Raw genomic sequence first — 18,395 nt, forward strand, 5'->3', positions numbered from 1 at the left:
GCTAACAACATGCAGGGAAGAGGGGCAGAGGAGAAGTACCAGGGGGGGATTGAGCAGAATCAGCCTTTGGTCTGCCCCTCTCCCTCGCTAGGAACTTGACACAGCTGACAGCAGATGTAGGGGGAAGAGACAGAGCAGATGGCAGGGTCTGAGAAAGCCATGGGTGCATTGGCTCCAAACCCAGCCGTGATTTAAAAAAGGGAATCTCCAGGTTGAAACTTGGCAATTCTAGATGTGAAAGTCTGGTTAAATCTAAACCTGACTGCCAGTTTGGGGTTGAGCTTGGCCTTTGTCTGTAATTGGACCATTGGCATGAGCCAAATCAAGCTGTATTGGCACCTTCACCATGGTTAGTTCTCGGTCAATGACACACTATTATGGATAATGTGGACCACCTAAGTAAGTATGTGGGTATACAGAAAGATCATATTTTAGTATAGACGCTATATTACAGAGGCTTGAGGGACAGCTCTACAATTCAGCCCTATGATTCTATAATACAAAAAACCTACACTTTTTACTAGTTTGGCTGGTGATGCAGAAGCTTAAACTAGGATGACCCTATGAAAAGGAGGACAGGGCTCCTGTATCTTTAACAGTTGTATTGAAAAGGGAATTTCAGCAGGTGTCATTTGTATGCATGCAGCACCTGGTGAAATTCTCTCTTCATCACAACAGTTAAAGCTGCAGGAGCCACACCCTCTTGAACAGATACAAAAGAAGGCTGGGCTCTTACACCTTTAACTGTTGCGATGAAGAGGGAATTTCACCAGGTGCTGCATGCATACAAACGATACCTGCTGAAATTCCCTTTTCTCCATAATTGTTTAAGATACAAGAGCCCTGTCCTCCTTTTTATATGGTCATCCTACCTAAATGCTTTGCTACTGGTCTCATGAACGGACTAGTATCCCACTGTAGGTAGTTAAGAATCTTGATCTTTATGCTTAAAAGCAAGGTTTGCTCTATCTCCATCCCACCATGTATGGCAGACCACCAAGGGGCTCAATCAACCCCTGAGCTGGGATGAGTGCCTCAGCTTGCGAAAACAAGGGGGCGTCAAGCATCACGAAGGCATGCAGGCTGCAATATATATAGAGACGCTGTAGGTTGTGTTCAGCTTGGTGGGTCACAAGTTGTGCAGGCTTGCTTAGAAGCCTGCACGCCTTCCACAAAGAAGCAACATGCCACATTACTCAGCAACATGCCACATTTTTGTCAGCGGCACAAGTGTCAATGGTTTCACCTTGCAAACCACACCCTAGCTTTGCTCAACCTATCTCACGAGGCATCTCTGAATAACATAGCACTGCGGGGTTTGTTTTTGTTTTATTTTACTCTTCTTAAAAGGGAACTTTTTGAGGGGGGAGGGGCATCGTCATTTATATATTTGAGGTGGTTTGGAGAGAGAGAAAATGTTCGGTCAGTCTAACAGAAGTGCGGCCAAAGGAGAAGAAAGGCAAAGGAGGAAGAGGAAGAGGAGGAGGCACTGAGAAACAGCAACCAAGGAAGCAAAAAGCCACCAAACAGTATTAGAACAACATGAATATTCAACATAGCAAATATATTTCATTTCCCTATATCTATGTACCCAGTGATTTGTTTAACCACCAATGTGCCAATTCAAGATGAATATTAAAAAAAAATATTCAGCAAAGCCCTAGATGCATACTAACGCTTTACTGGCCAAAGCTACACCATTGTTACAACCATAGACACTGATTGTATATGGGCTGGCTACTTTCTCTTTATGGCATTTTATATTCCAACAACAACAGCTACTACTGTTCCAGATGCTTTGTACTTACAGAGAAATAAATACTTACATGAAGTTTGTACGCTTGGTAGTTGCTAATCAAGTCCTGAATGAAGGGATGCTTCAAAAGAAGTGCTACTTTGATGGGTTCCAAACCTTCAGAGCCAAGATCTTGATATACCTTAATGAAATGCTTTAAAAGAAATTCATTCGGATTACTTTATTAGAAAAAACAGCAACAACTACACATGCTGTTACAGAAGAACGAGATGGACAACCTTTATCGTCACAACAGATGCTCTATTACTCAGACCTAGGAACATAGGAAGCTGTCTTACACGGAGTCAGACCATGGGTCCATCTAGCCCAGTATTGCTGACACTGACTGGCAGTGGCTCTCCAGGGTTTCAGGTGGGATTCTTGGGGGTTCTCCTAGAACCATCTCTGTCGTTTGAGGCCCAGGTGGCCTCGGTGGCACGGAGTGCCTTCTACTAGTTTTGGTTGGTGGCCCAGCTACGCCCCTATCTGGACAGGGATAACCTGGCTTCAGTTGTCTACGCTCTGGTAACCTCCAAGTTAGATTACTGCAATGCACTCTATGTGGGGCTGCCTTTGAAGGTGGTTCAGAAACTGCAGCTTGTGCAAAATGCAGTGGCCAGATTGGTAACAGGGACCAGAAGGTTTGAACATATAAGACTGACTCTGGCCCGTTTGCATTGGCTGCCTGTACATTTCTGAGCCCAATTCAAGGTGCTGGTTTTAACCTATAAAACCTTATGCGGCTTGGGACCACAATACCAACATGAACCTACCCGTACACTATGCTCAATATCTAAGGCCCTCCTCCGGGTGCCTACCCCAAGGGGAGCTTGGAAGACGGCAACAAGGGAGAGGGCCTTTTCTGTGGTGGCTCCCAATTTTGGAACAAACTCCCCAACAAGGCCTGCCTGGCGCCAACATTGTTAACTTTTCGGTGTCAGGTTAAGACTTTCCTTTTCTCCCAGGCATTCAACAGCATATGCTGAGTTTTAACTGACTCCCATAGCTTTGGCCTGGCTGAGTGTTTAAAGTCTGTTTAAAATGTTAACTGTTTTTATGTTTTTAAATTTTGTATATTGTCTTTTTAATGTTCAGTCTTTTTAATCCAATCTTTTTAATCTTTGTAAATTGCCCAGAGAGCTTCGGTTATGGGGTGGTATATCAATGTAATAAATAATAATAATTTCCCTACCTGGAGAAGCCAGGGATCGAACCTGGGACCTTCTGCGTGCAAAGCAGATGCTCTATCACATGGAGCTATGGCCCCTCCAGACAGTAGCCTGGATGATGGAACTGTATTTTGCCACACAACTCCTTCCCCTCTTGGATGGCCAAGCTCTATACCAGGGGTGGGCAACCTGTGCCCCTTCAGATGTTTTGGCCTACAACTCCCATAAATCCTAACCACCATAGCTAAAGGTGAGCGAGGTGTAGGCCAAAACATCTACAGTATCTTAAGCTGCCCACCATTATGCAATACTTAGCAACCATTCTGTGGAATGAGCTCCCCAGAGAGGTTCGCTTGGCGCCTACAGTGTACTCCTTCCCTCGCCAGCTGAAGACCTTTTTATTTTCTCAGTATTTTAACACCTAATTTAACTTAAATTTAAACTTTGCTGTTTTAATTCCATATTTTAACCTATATCCATTTTTGCTGTGTGGTTTTATCCTGGTTGTGCTTTTTATATTGTATTTTGTATTTGTGTTTTTAGATTGTTGGTTGTTTTTATGCCCTTCATGGTTTTAATTTTTGTGAACCGCCCAGAGAGCTTCGGCTATTGGGCGGCATAAAAATGTAATAAATAAAATAAACCATGTAGCACATTTCAAGTATCCACCACCTGAACATGCGGATGGCTTTGTGGAAACCTGCTCATTTTGAAAATATTACCTCAGCAATCCTTACAATTGCCCTGTAAGGTAGGTCGGTATTATGACATACATACTGCAAATGGCTGATGGATAGTGGCTTGCCTATGGACATTTAGGGAAACCAACTGGTTACTTCCAACCTTACATCCTTAGCTACTACACATGATACACTCCACCTAGCAGGAAAAGCTTCATTATCATGGAGAATATAAGCTTAGGCATTGTCGGGGCATTATATAAATCGTCCATGGAGAGATGCTGGATTAAAGTGGTTTATTAAATTCGCTGATGTGAGTTTTCCATTTTATGTTAATTCCTGCCTTTCATTGTTATTGATGTTGTTTTATTGTATATTGTTAGGGTGGATTATTACATTTTATATATCACGCTAGTATCCTAAGATGATACCAGGGTGATATACAAGTCTAAATATATCTGTAATTTATAAATAAATAATACTTCATTATTTATTAATATAATACACAATAAAATAAACCATCTCTCACTCAGGTTTTGAAACAATGTTATTTTCCTTACAAGTAAAACCATGAGAAAACGTCTGACCCCCATCCCAATTAAAGCTGGGTAAGGCTACTGTTGACCGGATAAAACTGCCTGGCCAATGGGCTTCAAATTGGCCTTCCATGTTAAGAGAGATCGACAAGTTGATCTTGGAAATCCACTGAAGACTCCTCGATGGTGTAGTTTTTCCATATTTATGGATTTACCCTTTTCCTGAAGATTCAAGCAAAGCCCATTTTGGAAGCAGCACATGGCTTGGGGGGGGGGCTGGGCTGCCACTTTTGGGCCAAAGTTATGTAAGTTTGTTTAATATTCTTGTTTTTATTTATTTTTTCTTTTTAAAATGCTGGTATATTACCTGCCATGAGCCTCTCGATAAGGGTTGGATACCAGATTAATTAAACAAGTAGAACTATTGGCTAGTTAACCAACCTCATAATTGTCTTCAGCTGTCAGATAACCACTAAATCTGTGGTCGTCATCAGCTTTTCTTGTTTCATGCTGGAACACCAGAAGTAATGTTGCCAGAGAAATGTCTCCTTCATTGGCGAAGGACTGAGCATCATCTTCTTTTTCCTTTTCCTTCTCTTCCTCTTCCTCTTCCCCTTCTTCACCAGCCTCCTCTTCCTCCTGTTCATCTTGTCCATCACTTATTATCACATTTTCAGTTGATATATCAAGCTGGGGAAGGAAAGAATAACATTTTGTAATGGCTTGCATGCACTCAATTGCTTGCCAATGACCACTTGATTAAGGTAGGGTGCCCATATGGAAAGGAGGACAGGGTTCCTGCAGCTTTAAGTTATATAGAAAAAGAGATTTCAGCAGGTGTTATTTGCATGCATGCAGCACCTGGTGAAATGTCCTCTTCATCACAACAGTTAAAGCTGCAGGAGCAATGCTGTCTTGACCAGATACAAAAGAGGGCAGGGCTCCTGTAGCTTTAACTGTTGTGATGAAGAAGAAATTTCACCAGGTGCTGCATGCATGCAAATGACACCTGCTGAATTCCCTTTTCTGTGCAACTTAAAGATACAGGAGCCCTGTTCTCCTTTTCATATGGTTATCCTAACCAAGGTGGCTGCCTGCTACTACCAGCCAGGAGATAGCTATCAGCCAGGGTGAGACCAGCGGGTTGTATGACTTGTAGCAAGAACACCAGTTTGACAGGTGCAATGTAACCAGCCGCTGCCACACTCAGCAGTAATCAATGAAATGGGCACAGAGCTTAGAAGCAGGAAGATTTTAATTAAAGGCACAATAGTGGCACAAAAGCACCGATGCCAATTGGTTGAGGAGGAGAAATGCAGTGGCAGGGGGCAGCTCAACATGTGACTAAGGGCTGTATGCACCCCTGCTTTATGGAATAAGAATCCCCCTTGTCTTCAGCCAACCAACACTAAATGATCATCAGCATTATCAACAGCATGTTTACCACATGGGAAACCGGAGGGTGTTGTTCTTTCATCCTGTGGATATATGTTCCCGTTGCAACACTAAGGGCCCGATAGACACCATCAATAGAATCAGGGTGGGAGGCAAAATAGAGGAGCATGTCAGTGTAGTTCAGCTGTGGAGGGTCTTTTTCAGGATCAGCGAATAAAGTGAAGAAAAACTGTAGAACAAAACATGTTTCAATTAATTGATGTACAGCATATCTTATTTAATCACATTTACAATCTAAAACTGAGCAGAATCCATTTGGTTATACATGCAATAGTAGGGCTACTTCATGAGTTACTTTTTCAGCTATGGGGCACAGGGAAAAATGCATGTTTTGTCATGTATATGTGGGGTGACCTCCACTGAGGAGGGCAAACAGGATGATCAGAGGTCTGGAAACAAAGCGCTATGAAGAGAGACTGAAAGAACTGGGCATGTTTAGCCTGGAGAAGAGAAGATTGAGGGGAGACATGATAGCACTCTTCAAATACTTAAAAGGTTGTCACACAGAGGAGGGCCAGGATCTCTTCTCGATCCTCCCAGAGTGCAGGACATGGAATAACGGGCTCAAGTTAAAGGAAGCCAGATTCCAGCTGGACATCAGGAAAAACTTCCTGACTGTTAGAGCAGTACGACAATGGAATCAGTTACCTGGTGAAGTTGTGGGCTCTCCCACACTAGAGGCCTTCAAAAGGCAGCTGGAGAACCATGCGTCAGGGATGCTTTAGGGTGGATTCCTGCATTGAGCAGGGGGTTGGACTCGATGGCCTTGTAGGCCCCTTCCAACTCTGCTATTCTATGATTCTATGATTTTGTTTTGGGGAATGTTCCCAGTCCATACCAGAGTGGGTATTTTCATCCTAAACCCTATTTAAAATTATGTAGGACTACGTGGTTGCCATTGCATCCACACTCACTTCTCTATCACTCCTAGAATATATAGAAAAGTCTGGAAAAAATGTCTGGAACTTATAAAAACTTCTGTCCATATGGTTGGGCTTCCATGAGCCCTATCAAAGTTCCATCACTTATGTGCTATACAAATACACAAGGAATACAGCCTCTCCTCTCCAGACACCACTTTCTTGGACATTACACTAAAATAGTTAGGAATGATTTCCAGGGAAGAGTGTTTAGGATCAGCATTGCAAAGTGCAAATTTCAGGATCTAATTGTTACAAGTAATCACAATAAATGAATACTGTCAAGAACTGTCAGCTCCGGAATAGACTGAGGATGTTCAGATAGGGGGGGAAAAGTCCTACAACTCCCAGCATTCCCCAATCAGCTTGGTTGGCTGGAGGGATGCTGGGAGTTGTAGGACTTTTCTCTGTCTAAACATGCACAGGATTGCACCCTAAAGCTCATATATTTGAAAAACCAAACAAAAAACAGCACCCATGACTTCAAAATCTTGAGTGACAACCTTAAATGTCGTAGACATAATACATACAGGCATTCTTGAGCCCACTGACATTAATGGTCTTAATTGCACCCAATTCTGAGCTAGACTGTGGCCTGTGAATGTTTTATACTTACTTTTATAAGATGTTCCTGGCGGTTAAATGGTAAAGGTTCTGTAGGACTTTCTGGAATGACCAACTCTTCACTGCATTTAAACCATAGACCAACCTACAAAGAACAAATGTTTGGTTTTTGTGATCTTGTTTGTATCACTCTTTGTGTTTTCTAGCTTGGGACGCTTTAAGAACATAATCTAAGAATGTACGAAAAGCCCTGCTGGACCACGTCAAAGCTTCATCTACTCCAACATTCCCAGGTACATCTGGGAAGCCCACAAGAAGGACTTGGATGCAAGAGCACTTCCCTCCAGTTGCAACTGGCCAATTTCATTTCCCTGTTTGTAATCGGAAGTTAAAGCAGTTTCCCCGCTTGGAAGTAATGGAAAACTCTGGTTTAATAAATCCACAATGTTTAGCATTATGGACAAGTCAAACCGAGAGGAATATTATCACAGTGTTTGGTCACTGTAAAGTACTTCTTTGTATTCTGTTATGATTTTTTAAAACATATTTCGTTGTATTATTCTGTGCATAAAGTTTTCCATTTTCAAGTAAACTTAGCAATTTTTGTTCTGGCCTTTTTCTACTGAAGTTTTGCATTATGGTACATGAGAGATGGGATGAAGGAAGAGGAGAAGGGAGGACAAGGTCACCACACTCAGTCTTGGTCTAATAAACCATGGTTTATTCAGTTGAGTCTATTATGTCTAAATCAGGCCACTGTGTTTCTCTTAATTCTCAGAACTGTCGTTTCTGAAGTTGGGCAAGCTGTGTGCTGCTATTGTGGCATTTATTAATATATTTACTTATTTTTTATTGTGCTAAGCGCTTTCCTGCTGCTTCGTTTCCCTCTCCCCCGCAAGCGGTCCCCAAGAGAGGACATTTGAGTTCAGACTTTAAAAAATTCCCTCTAAATCAATGAATACAGGGATCTGCTCTAAAATTGGCACGCCAAAAGCCCTCCTTAAAAGCTGTCACACTGCCAATTTTCACATGTTTATCTTTAAAACTGAGGGAGCTGTAAGCATTTCTGTTAATATCGGTTACCTGAATACCGAACGGTTCGAAGGGTAATTCGACGAGGCAGAGAGAGGGACCCGCCCCGGAAATCGAGGCAATGAAATACCTGTACGGAGCTCCAGATTGAATTTTGAGGCAGAGAAGACCCATTTACACACCCCTAGTATCTCTCTCTATATCACTTTTTTGGAACAGAAATTTTCTAAAACCAAAAATATTTATAACCGGAAAGAACAAAAGAAGTGCCATGCTGGATCAGACCAAGGGTCACACAGTAGCCAACCAGCCATTGGTCAGGGACCAACAAAGCAGGACATGGTGCAACAACACCCTCCCACCCATGTTCCCCAGAAACTGGGGCACACAGGCTTACTGCCTCAAATATTGGAGATAGCACACAACCATCAGGGCTAGCAGCCATTGATAGCCTTTGCCTCCAGGAATTTATCCAACCCCCTTTTAAAGCCATCCAAATTGGTGGCCATCACTGCATCTTGTGGTAGTGAGTTCCATAATTTAACTATGCGCTGTGTGAAGAAGTACTTCCTATGCTACGCATACCACTATTCTGTGCTATGCTACATATAACAACAGCATGAATCCATGACACCAAGTGATCCGCCACTCACTCAAAATAGAGTATTTTGTTTCTAGATTCATTTTAACCTAGTGAGACTGCCTATTGTTAAATGAGCACTACCGGCACGTACATCCTTTCCCAACTATACAATAAATGACTCATTAAATGAAACTGCCTTGTCTTTCAAAATATGAGTCAGTGATTCTGCTTCTATAAGCAAAACAGAGGGTGGGGTGGGGAAGATCAGCTGTGGCTGATACAAGGACAATTGTGACGGCAAGTATTAGATGTAGCCGGGCAACATCTTACTTCTTTCTTTATCTAGAACTCTGCCAATAATGTATTGCAGACAGGGCCTATGCACAAGTGGGATAGGGGCAGGGGAACAGATATGCTTCCATGGGGCCTTGGGATCCAGAGAGACCTGACCCAGGCTGCAAGCTTGTTACAGCAAGGAAAAGAATTGAGCCTAAAATGTAGACCGTTGGAGAAAAATCTGTATGCAAACATATTCACCTTCATCTCTAGTGTCCAGATAGAAATGAGGGCAGGTCTTCTGCAGCTTTAACAGTTGTGAAGAAGAGGGGATTTCACCAGGTGCTGCATGCATACAAATGACACCTGCTGAAATTCCCTTTTCTATACAACTGTTAAAGATACAGGAGCCCTGTATCTTTACATATGGTCACCCTAAGCAGGAGGGAAGAGCCAATGTCATTATCAGGGATGTTGAAAACCTTTGGGGCAATGGGAGTCAGTTGTACTGATATGTTCTGGGGCCTGTAAATTGTATACCAGTAAATGAATTAGGCTTCCGGTGCATAGAAGAACTAACACTAGATCTCCAGGGACAGTGTCTGGAGGACATCTGTCACTTGAGGATAATTTATATCTAGACATGCTAATGCTATACTGCTATGTCTGGCTATAAACAGGCATCAGATAGCAAGAAATGTAAGAAGTTTAACAAAGGGGAGCTATGGAAGCTGAACAGCACCGATCAATCTGGAAACAAAGCCCTATGAGGAGAGACTGAAAGAACTGGGCATGTTTAGCCTGGAGAAGAGAGGATTGAGGGGAGACATGATCATAGAATCATAGAATAGCAGAGTTGGAAGGGGCCTACAAGGCATCGAGTCCAACCCCCTGCTCAATGCAGGAATCCACCCTAAAGCAACCCTGACAGATGGTTGTCCAGCTGCCTCTTGAAGGCCTCTAGTGTGGGAGACCTCACAACCTCCCTAGGTAACTGATTCCATTGTCATACTGCTCTAACAGTCAGGAAGTTTTTCCTGATGTCCAGCTGGAATCTGGCTTCTTTTAACTTGAGCCCGTTATTCTGTGTCCTGCACTCTGGGAGGATCGAGAAGAGATCCTGGCCGTCCTCTGTGTGACAACCTTTTAAGTATTTGAAGAGTGCTATCATGTCTCCCCTCAATCTTCTCTTCTCCAGGCTAAACATGCCCAGTTCTTTCAGTCTCTCTTCATAGGGCTTTGTTTCCAGACCCCTGATCATCCTGGTTGCCCTCCTCTGAACACGATCCAGCTTGTTTGCATCCTTCTTGAATTGTGGAGCCCAGAACTGGATGCAATACTCTAGATGAGGCCTAACCAGGGCCAAATAGAGAGGAACCAGTACCTCCCGTGATTTGGAAGCTATACTTCTATTCATGCAGCCCAAAATAGCATTTGCCTTTCTTGCAGCCATATTGCACTGTTGGCTCATATTCAGCTTGCGATCTACAACAATTCCAAGATCCTTCTCGTTTGTAGTATTGCTGAGCCAAGTATCCCCCATCTTGTAACTGTGCATTTGGTTTCTATTTCCTAAATGTAGAACTTGGCATTTATCCCTATTAAATTTCATCCTGTTGTTTTCAGCCCAGCACTCCAGCCTTGAAGTTTGTTTCTGTCTTCCAGGGTATTAGCTATCCCACCCAATTTGGTGTCATCTGCAAATTTGATAAGCGTTCCCTGCACCTCCTCGTCCAAATCATTAATAAAAATGTTGAAGAGCACTGGGCCCAGGACTGAGCCCTGCGACACCCCACTCGTTGCCTCTCCCCAGTTTGAAAAGGTTCCATTGATAAGTACTCTTTGAGTCCAATTCTGTAGCCAACTGTGAATCCACCTAATAGTTGTTCCATCTAGCCCACTTTTAGCTAGTTTGTTAATCAGAATGTCATCGGGTACTTTGTCAAAAGCTTTGCTGAAGTCAAGATATATGATGTCCACAGCATTCCCACAGTCCACAAGGGAGGTTACCCTATCAAAAAATGAGATCAAATTAGTCTGACAGGACTTGTTCTTGACAAATCCATGTTGGCTTCTAGTGATCAACGCATTGATTTCAAGGTGTTTACAGATTGACTTCTTTATAATCTGCTCCAGAATTTTCCCAGGGATGGATGTCAGACTGACTGGTCTGTAGTTCCCAGGTTCCTCTTTTTTGCCCTTTTTGAAGATAGGGACAACGTTAGCCCTCCTCCAGTCGTCCGGCACCTCACCCGTCTTCCATGATTTTGCAAAGATAATAGACAAAGGTTCTGAGAGTTCTTCTGCTAGCTCCTTCATTACTCTAGGATGCTCTAGAGATTTGAACTCATTCAAGGAAATTAGGTGTTCTTTGACCATTTGTTTATCAATCTCAAACTGTAATCCTGCCCCCTCAACTTCTGCTTCACTTTTTTCAGGGGGGTCATAGACCCGTTTTTGGGAGAAGACTGAGGCAAAGTAGGAATTGAGCACTTCAGCCTTTGCTTTGTCATCTGTTATCAATTTGCCATCCTCATTAAGCAGTTGAACCACCATTTCTTTCCTCTGTCTTTTACTACTCACGTATCTGAAGAAAGCCTTTTTATTGCTTTTAGCATCCCTCGCTAATCTCAGTTCATTCTCAGCTTTAGCCTTCCTGACGTCATTTCGGCACTTCTGCGCCACCTGTCTGTACGCTTCTTTTGTAGCCTGGCCTTCCTTCCACTTCCTATATGTATCCTTTTTTGTTTTCAGGTAATCTCTAAGCTTTTTGTGGAGCCACATTGGTTTCCTCTGTTGTCTTCTATCTTTTCTCCTTGTTGGAATTGTTTGTAACTGTGCCTTTAAAATTTCATTTTTTAAATACTCCCACCCATCCTGCACTCCTTTTCTCATTAGGCTCCCTTGCCACGGGACCTTACTTATTATAGTTCTGAGTTTATTAAAATCAGCTTTCCTAAAATCCAGAGTACGTGTATGGCTACGCTCGATTTTTGTCTCCTTCATAATCAAGAATTCAAGTATGATGTGGTCACTTTCCCCCAGAGTTCCCGTAACTGCCACTTTATCCACTAAGTCATCCCTATTGGTCAATAACAAGTCAAGGATTGCCAACCCTCTAGTTCCTTCCACCACTTTCTATAGGAGAAAGTTATCACCCATACATGTCAGGAATTTCTTGGAAGGGCTGCTTTTGGCAGTAATGGTCTCCCAACAGATATCAGGGTAATTGAAGTCCCCCATCACTAGTACATCACACTTCCTTGAAACACTGACAATTTGTTTCTCAAAAGTTTCGTCCTCTGCCTAATAAAGAAGTTACTGCAATGCTGTGTCCAGGAGTTATTAATGGGACACACAGACATAACATAAGACCCTGACTGCTTCACCACCACCACCCTAGCTCACTGTAGACAGTGGGTAAAATCCTCCATAAGACCTACTTAGAGTTAACCCATTGAAATGAATGGAACTAAGTTTAGTCATGACTTACTCCTTTCTCCACTTTCTGTAGGAGAAACTTAACACCCACACATGTCAGGAATTTCTTGGAAGGGCCACTTTTGGCAGTAAATGATAGCACTCTTCAAATACTTAAAAGGTTGTCACACAGAGGACAGCCAGGATCACTTTTCAATCATCCTAGAGTGCAGGACACGGACTAATGGGCTCAAGTTACAGGAAGCCAGATTCTAGCTGGACATCAGGAAACACATTCCTGACTGTTAGAGCAGTATGACAATGGAACCAGTTACCTAGGGAGGTCGTGGGCTCTCCCACACTAGAGGCATTCAAGAGGCAGCTGGACAACCATCTGTCAGGTATGCTTTAAGGTGGATTCCTGCATTGAGCAGGGGGTTGGACTCGATGGCCTTGTAAGCCCCCTCCAACTCTACTATTCTATGATTCAACTCTGTCTTTTGAAACAGACACATGGACTTTCATGTGGCAGGGGAAGTGGGGTCATGCTACAAGCACGCCCCGGGCCCAGAGAAATGATGCTTCATCACTGTCTGCAGACAACAGTTTTACGTCAGAGGGGAAGGTGGCACGATGGATGCAGTTTTTCCTATAGTGTGCGCACTCATTCCACTTTTGTCTTGTACATGGATTTGGAAGAATTTTGTAGTACTTTAAACCCTTTGACCAAAGAAATGAGTGCATACATCACAGGAAAAGATGCCTCTGCTATATCACTTTCAGCTATCTGAAATACAAACACAACACTTCCGTTTGTCTCCAAAACCAATCTGTTTCATTGTGCAGCAGAAACCAAACGGCTTGAAAGCTTACCTATGTTAGAAGGATACTTTGCAAGTCTGTAAATGATGCTCAGAAAACACCAATCTAAGCCTACATTTGGACTATAAGATATATTTTATTTACCAAGATCACCAATGATCTTCTCACTGCCAAGTCTAAGGGCCATTATTCTGTCCTTATTCTCCTTGATCTAACTGCAGCCTTTGACACGGTTGATCACGATCTTCTCTTAGATTCCCTCCATGACCTTGGACTCTGTGGCTCTGTCTATAACTGGTTCGCCTCCTATCTAGAGGGTCGCTCTTTCAGCGTGTCGGCTAACGGCAGCTCGTCCTCCTCCTTTCCCCTTTCAGTAGGGGTTCCGCAAGGCTCGGTGCTTGGCCCGCTGCTGTTTTCTCTATACATGCTGCCCTTGGGTAAACTTATTCAATCTCATGGCCTCCAATATCACCTGTATGCCGATGACACACAACTATATCTCTCATCTCCGGAACTTTCTCCTGATGTCCACGATCGTATCTCGGCATGTCTTTCAGATATCTCAGCCTGGCTGCTTCATCGCCGTTTGAAACTCAATATGGCAAAAACTGAACTGCTTGTTTTTCCTCCTAAACCTTCTCCTCACCTCTCATTCTCTCTTACTGTCAACGATGTCACGCTTACTCCGGTCAAGGAAGCTCGTAGTCTTGGCTTTATATTTGATTCCTCGCTCTCCTTTATTCCTCATATCGAGGCAGTAGCTAAATCTTGTCGTTTCTTCCTGTATAATATTGCCAGGATTCGACCATTTTTGTCTGTCTCTTTTGCCAAGACTCTCGTTCACGCACTGGTTATCTCTCGGTTGGACTACTGCAACCTCCTTCTCTCTGGCCTCCCCTCATCTCACATCAGTCCGCTGGTCTCTGCCCACCACTCTGCCGCAAAGATCATCTTCCTGGCCCGCCGCTCTGACCATGTCACTCCGCTTCTGAAATCTCTTCATTGGCTTCCAATTCACTCCAGAATCCAATATAAACTTCTCCTGTTGACCTTCAAAGCTTTTCACGGTCTAGCTCCTGCCTATCTCTCCTCTCTCATCTCACACTATTGCCCCGCTCGTGCTCTTCGCTCCTCTGATGCCATGCTTCTCGCCTGCCCAAGGACCTCCACTTCCCTTACTCGGCTTCGTCCTTTTTCCTCTGCTGCCCCTCATGCCTGGAATGCTCTTCCAGAACACTTGAGAACTACCAACTCAATCACAGCTTTTAAAACTCAGCTAAAAACTTTTCTTTTCCCTATAGCTTTTAAACTTTGAGTTTGTTCTGACTCTATACCGTTAGCTTCACCCTACCCGGTGCCTGTTTACACTTCCCTGTGCCTGTTTGCATTCTCTTTCCCTCCTTATTGTTTACTACAACTTTATTAGATTGTAAGCCTATGCGGCAGGGTCTTGCTATTTACTGTGTGGTCTGTGCAGCACCATGTACATCGATGGTGCTATATAAATAAATAAATAATAATAATAATAATTCTATACCGCCCAATAGCCGAAGCTCTCTGGGCGGTTCACAAAAATTAAAACCATTCAAAGTATAAAACAAACAGTATAAAAACACGATATAAAATACAATATAAAAGCACAACCAGGATAAAATCAGTAGCAGTGCAGAAATACAAATTTAAAATGCAAATTTAAAACAGCAAAGTTAAAATTACTGTACAGACTGTTAAAATGCTGAGAGAATAAAAAGGTCTTCACCTGTTGCCTGAAAGAATATAGTGTATATTCTTTTTAAATAAACTTGTTATAGTGTATATTCTTTTTAAAAGAAACTTGTTAGCATCATCTGGGAGTGTCAAAACTTCACCCAGGTGAGATTATTTTTGTCTCATTGGCTTCAGTAGGATTTCACCTGGGAATAAATAAAGTATTTTGAGTTGTATCTAATGGCGTCTTTCCATTAGCATGAAGCTTCTACTGGAGAAAACCCTGTTTTTATCATTGTATAAGTGTCAAACGCCATACTTTGATTCTACTTGCACAAGTCATAAAGTTATTGCGCAAGTTCTGTCACAAGATGCTGCACATGTCATTGCACACACACTCAAGATTATGCCAGCCCGATGATCAGAGGACATAATACTATGGACATCAAGAAAAACTTCCTGACTGTTAGAGCAGTGCGACAATGGAATCAGTTACCTAGGGAGGTTGTGGGCTCTCCCACACTAGAGACCTTCAAGTGGCAGCTGGACAAGCATCTGTCGGGGATGCTTTAGGGTGGTTTCCTGCATTGAACAGGGGGTTGGACTCGATGGCCTTGTAGGCCCCTTCCAACTCTGCTATTCTATGATTCTATGAAGTTTAGTTTCTTTTGATTTTGCTCAAAATACACACACGTTTTTACCAGCCCAAATGATCACAGGACACAAAATCAGCTACAGAACCAAAAAAGAAAAAAAAAAGTTCTACATAGTTTCCTGTGTTGACTTTGGAGCTGTTGGTATGTTTTTAATCTCTTACCGATGCTATGCAAAATACCGCAACAATGTGTAGGTGGGTGTGTAATTGAGAGCTGCATCTCTGTGGTTTTTCCATTCCTATTGGGTATCGTTTCTTTTCCTTTTTATGGTTACATGAGTTGCCACAAGTTGGGGGGGGGTTGTTTCTTTTCCTTTTTCTAATGATATGTGTTTACCTTGGTAAATAATAGGACAAACTTTTGGAATTATGTAACCAACTTCATATACTGCAGTGGAACAGAGCTGGTGGATATGAAGGATGAACTGCTAAAAATATTTCTTAAACAGGGACTGGCCAACGAGACCACATTTACACTAGTCCTTTTCCAGCTTCACTGGCTGCCAGTCCAGGTCTGAACCCAATTCAAAGTGCTGATATAACATTTAAAGCCCTAAAGGACTTGAGGCCAGGTTATCTGAAGGATCACTTCCTCCCAGATGTACCTGCCCAGACCCTAAGATCATCTTCAGGGGGTCCTTCTCCGTGAGCCCTTGCCAAAGGAAGTGAGGCAGGTGGCTTCCAGAAGGAGGGCCTTCTCTGCTGTGGCACCCTGGCTGTGGAATGAGCTCCCTAGAGAGGTTTGCCCGGCACCTACATTATACTCCTTTCGATGCCAAGTGAAGACCTTTTTTATTTTCCCAGTATTTTAACAGTTTACCTTCTTAGTCTTTTAACTTTGCCCTTTTAAATCTTTATTTTAAATCTGTATAAATCTCTGCATTGCTGCTCAGTTTTATCCTGGTTGTATTTTTCTATTGTACTTTTCTATTGTGTTTTTATCTTGTGGTTGTTTTATACCGTGAACTGTTCTTGATCGTTTTAATTTTTGTAAACCGCCCAGGGAGCTTCAGCTCTTGAGTGGTATAGAAATGCAATGCAATCAATCCATCAAATAACTAAACTATACGAGTAGTCCTGGGGGCAGGTAGTGTGTAATAATGGTGATAGGGCCTTAGGGTACAAGCGTGTCATTGCCCAGGAACCAGACATATCTGCATCAGAGAAGCAGTCTTAGGATATTAGGGGTCATAAAACAGGAAAAGATTTTTCCCTGGACCATCTTAAGAAGCGTTCACTGGGGTACCCTTCCCTGTAAAAAACGCGTAAGAAAAGAAGTGGCTGACCAGTTACCCATGGAGAACTCGCGGGCAGGACCTTCACAGATAATGAAGAACCCCCAGAGACTGTGCTTCTTCTATCACTAGTCCCTGGGAACGTCTCTCGACCAATGTTGTTGACTATCAACAAGTGCTGCTTGGATATTTCTTCGACTCCTGGCATCCCACCTTCACTGCTTGCCCAGTCCCAGACTTTGCAGCAGATATTTCAGGTAGGGTGGCCATATGGAAAGGAGGACAGGGCTTCTGTATCTTTAACAGTTGTAAAGAAAGGGGAATTTCAGCCAGTGTCATTGTTATGCATGCAGCACCTGGTGAATTTCCCTCTTCATCACAACAGTTAAAGATGCAGGAGCCCTGCCCTCTTGACCAGATACAAAAGAGGGCAGGTTTCCTGCAGCTTTAACTGTTGTGAAGAAGAGGGGATTTCACCAGGTGCTGCATGCATACAAATGACACCTGCTGAAATTCCCTTTTCTATACAACTGTCAAAGATACAGGAGCCCTGTCCTCCTTTTCATATGGTCACCCTTATGTCAGGAGACCAATGAGAATACCTCAGCAGATATGGCAGGGGAATGATCAGTCTACTTCAGAAAAAACTACTATCATTTTAACTGTCAGCTGATCTCACCCATGGAAACAAGCTGAAGAACACATATCTCTCCTCAGTAGCAAGCCAGCCCTCTGCAGGCTTCTGAACCGTGCCTGGAACAAGGTTCTACATTGCCAGCTTTCTGGCCTACCAACCTCTTTCATCTATTTTTTGATAAGTTTTAGGCCAATCCTGACTATAAAACCCACAGGGCAGCATGCAGTCAAGAATAACGTTACGTTAAAGAAGCTAATAACAAAGATAAAAACATAGGAAGAGCAGCCATAAATAGAGAATAAAACCTGGCACACCCAACCAAAAACACACACACAGAAATGCTGGGTGGGGCGTTTGGGAGGGAGGCAGGAAGAAGAGGTAATTTTTTTCTGGTGACCAAAGGACCACAAGCAGAGGGGCCAGGTGAGCTTCCCTGAGGCAGGTATTCCATGCTCAGGGAGACACAACTCCAATGTCCTTCTTGCTGGTCACCACCTGTTTAAACTCAGATGGTGGGGAGACACTCAAGAAGGCATCGGATGAAAATTGAGGAAAGCACATGGGAGAAGGGGACTTCAAGGCCTAAGCTTTTAAGGTTTTATAGTCCTTCAGTTTTATTTTCAAAAGTGTCATTATGTTTTTAGATCTTTATCCTGCTGCTGTTTTTTTATTCTTTTTTTTAAAAAAAAGTTTTATTCTGTTTTAATCTTGTAAAACTTTGATATTATGCTTTATCATGTTGTATTTTAGGGTTTTAATTTTTGTGAACCGTCCAGTTAGTTTTGGCTATTGGGGTGGTATAGAACTGCATTAAATAAATAATAAATAAAGGCAGTGACCAGCATGTAGAATTGTTCCCAGAAATGTCCTGGCAGCCAACATGGCTCTTGAAATACTGCAAGTTGAGCG

General features: G+C 42.8%; 1 protein-coding gene across 1 annotated transcript in view; it reads right to left on the bottom strand.

The window, feature by feature from the left end:
• The window catches only part of LOC134400462 (sperm flagellar protein 2-like), a 73,271-nt gene that overhangs the window by 12,954 nt on the left and 41,922 nt on the right, over positions 1-18,395 (bottom strand). The window contains exons 9-12 of the mRNA XM_063128794.1: positions 7,172-7,264; positions 5,625-5,804; positions 4,622-4,870; positions 1,827-1,949 (exon numbers count right to left, since the gene is read on the bottom strand). Of these exons, the coding sequence (XP_062984864.1) occupies positions 1,827-1,949; positions 4,622-4,870; positions 5,625-5,804; positions 7,172-7,264 (645 nt within the window). The remainder of the gene's footprint in view (positions 1-1,826; positions 1,950-4,621; positions 4,871-5,624; positions 5,805-7,171; positions 7,265-18,395) is intronic.

This window comes from Elgaria multicarinata, chromosome 6 (genome assembly GCF_023053635.1).
Source record: "Elgaria multicarinata webbii isolate HBS135686 ecotype San Diego chromosome 6, rElgMul1.1.pri, whole genome shotgun sequence".
Taxonomy (NCBI): domain Eukaryota; kingdom Metazoa; phylum Chordata; class Lepidosauria; order Squamata; family Anguidae; genus Elgaria; species Elgaria multicarinata.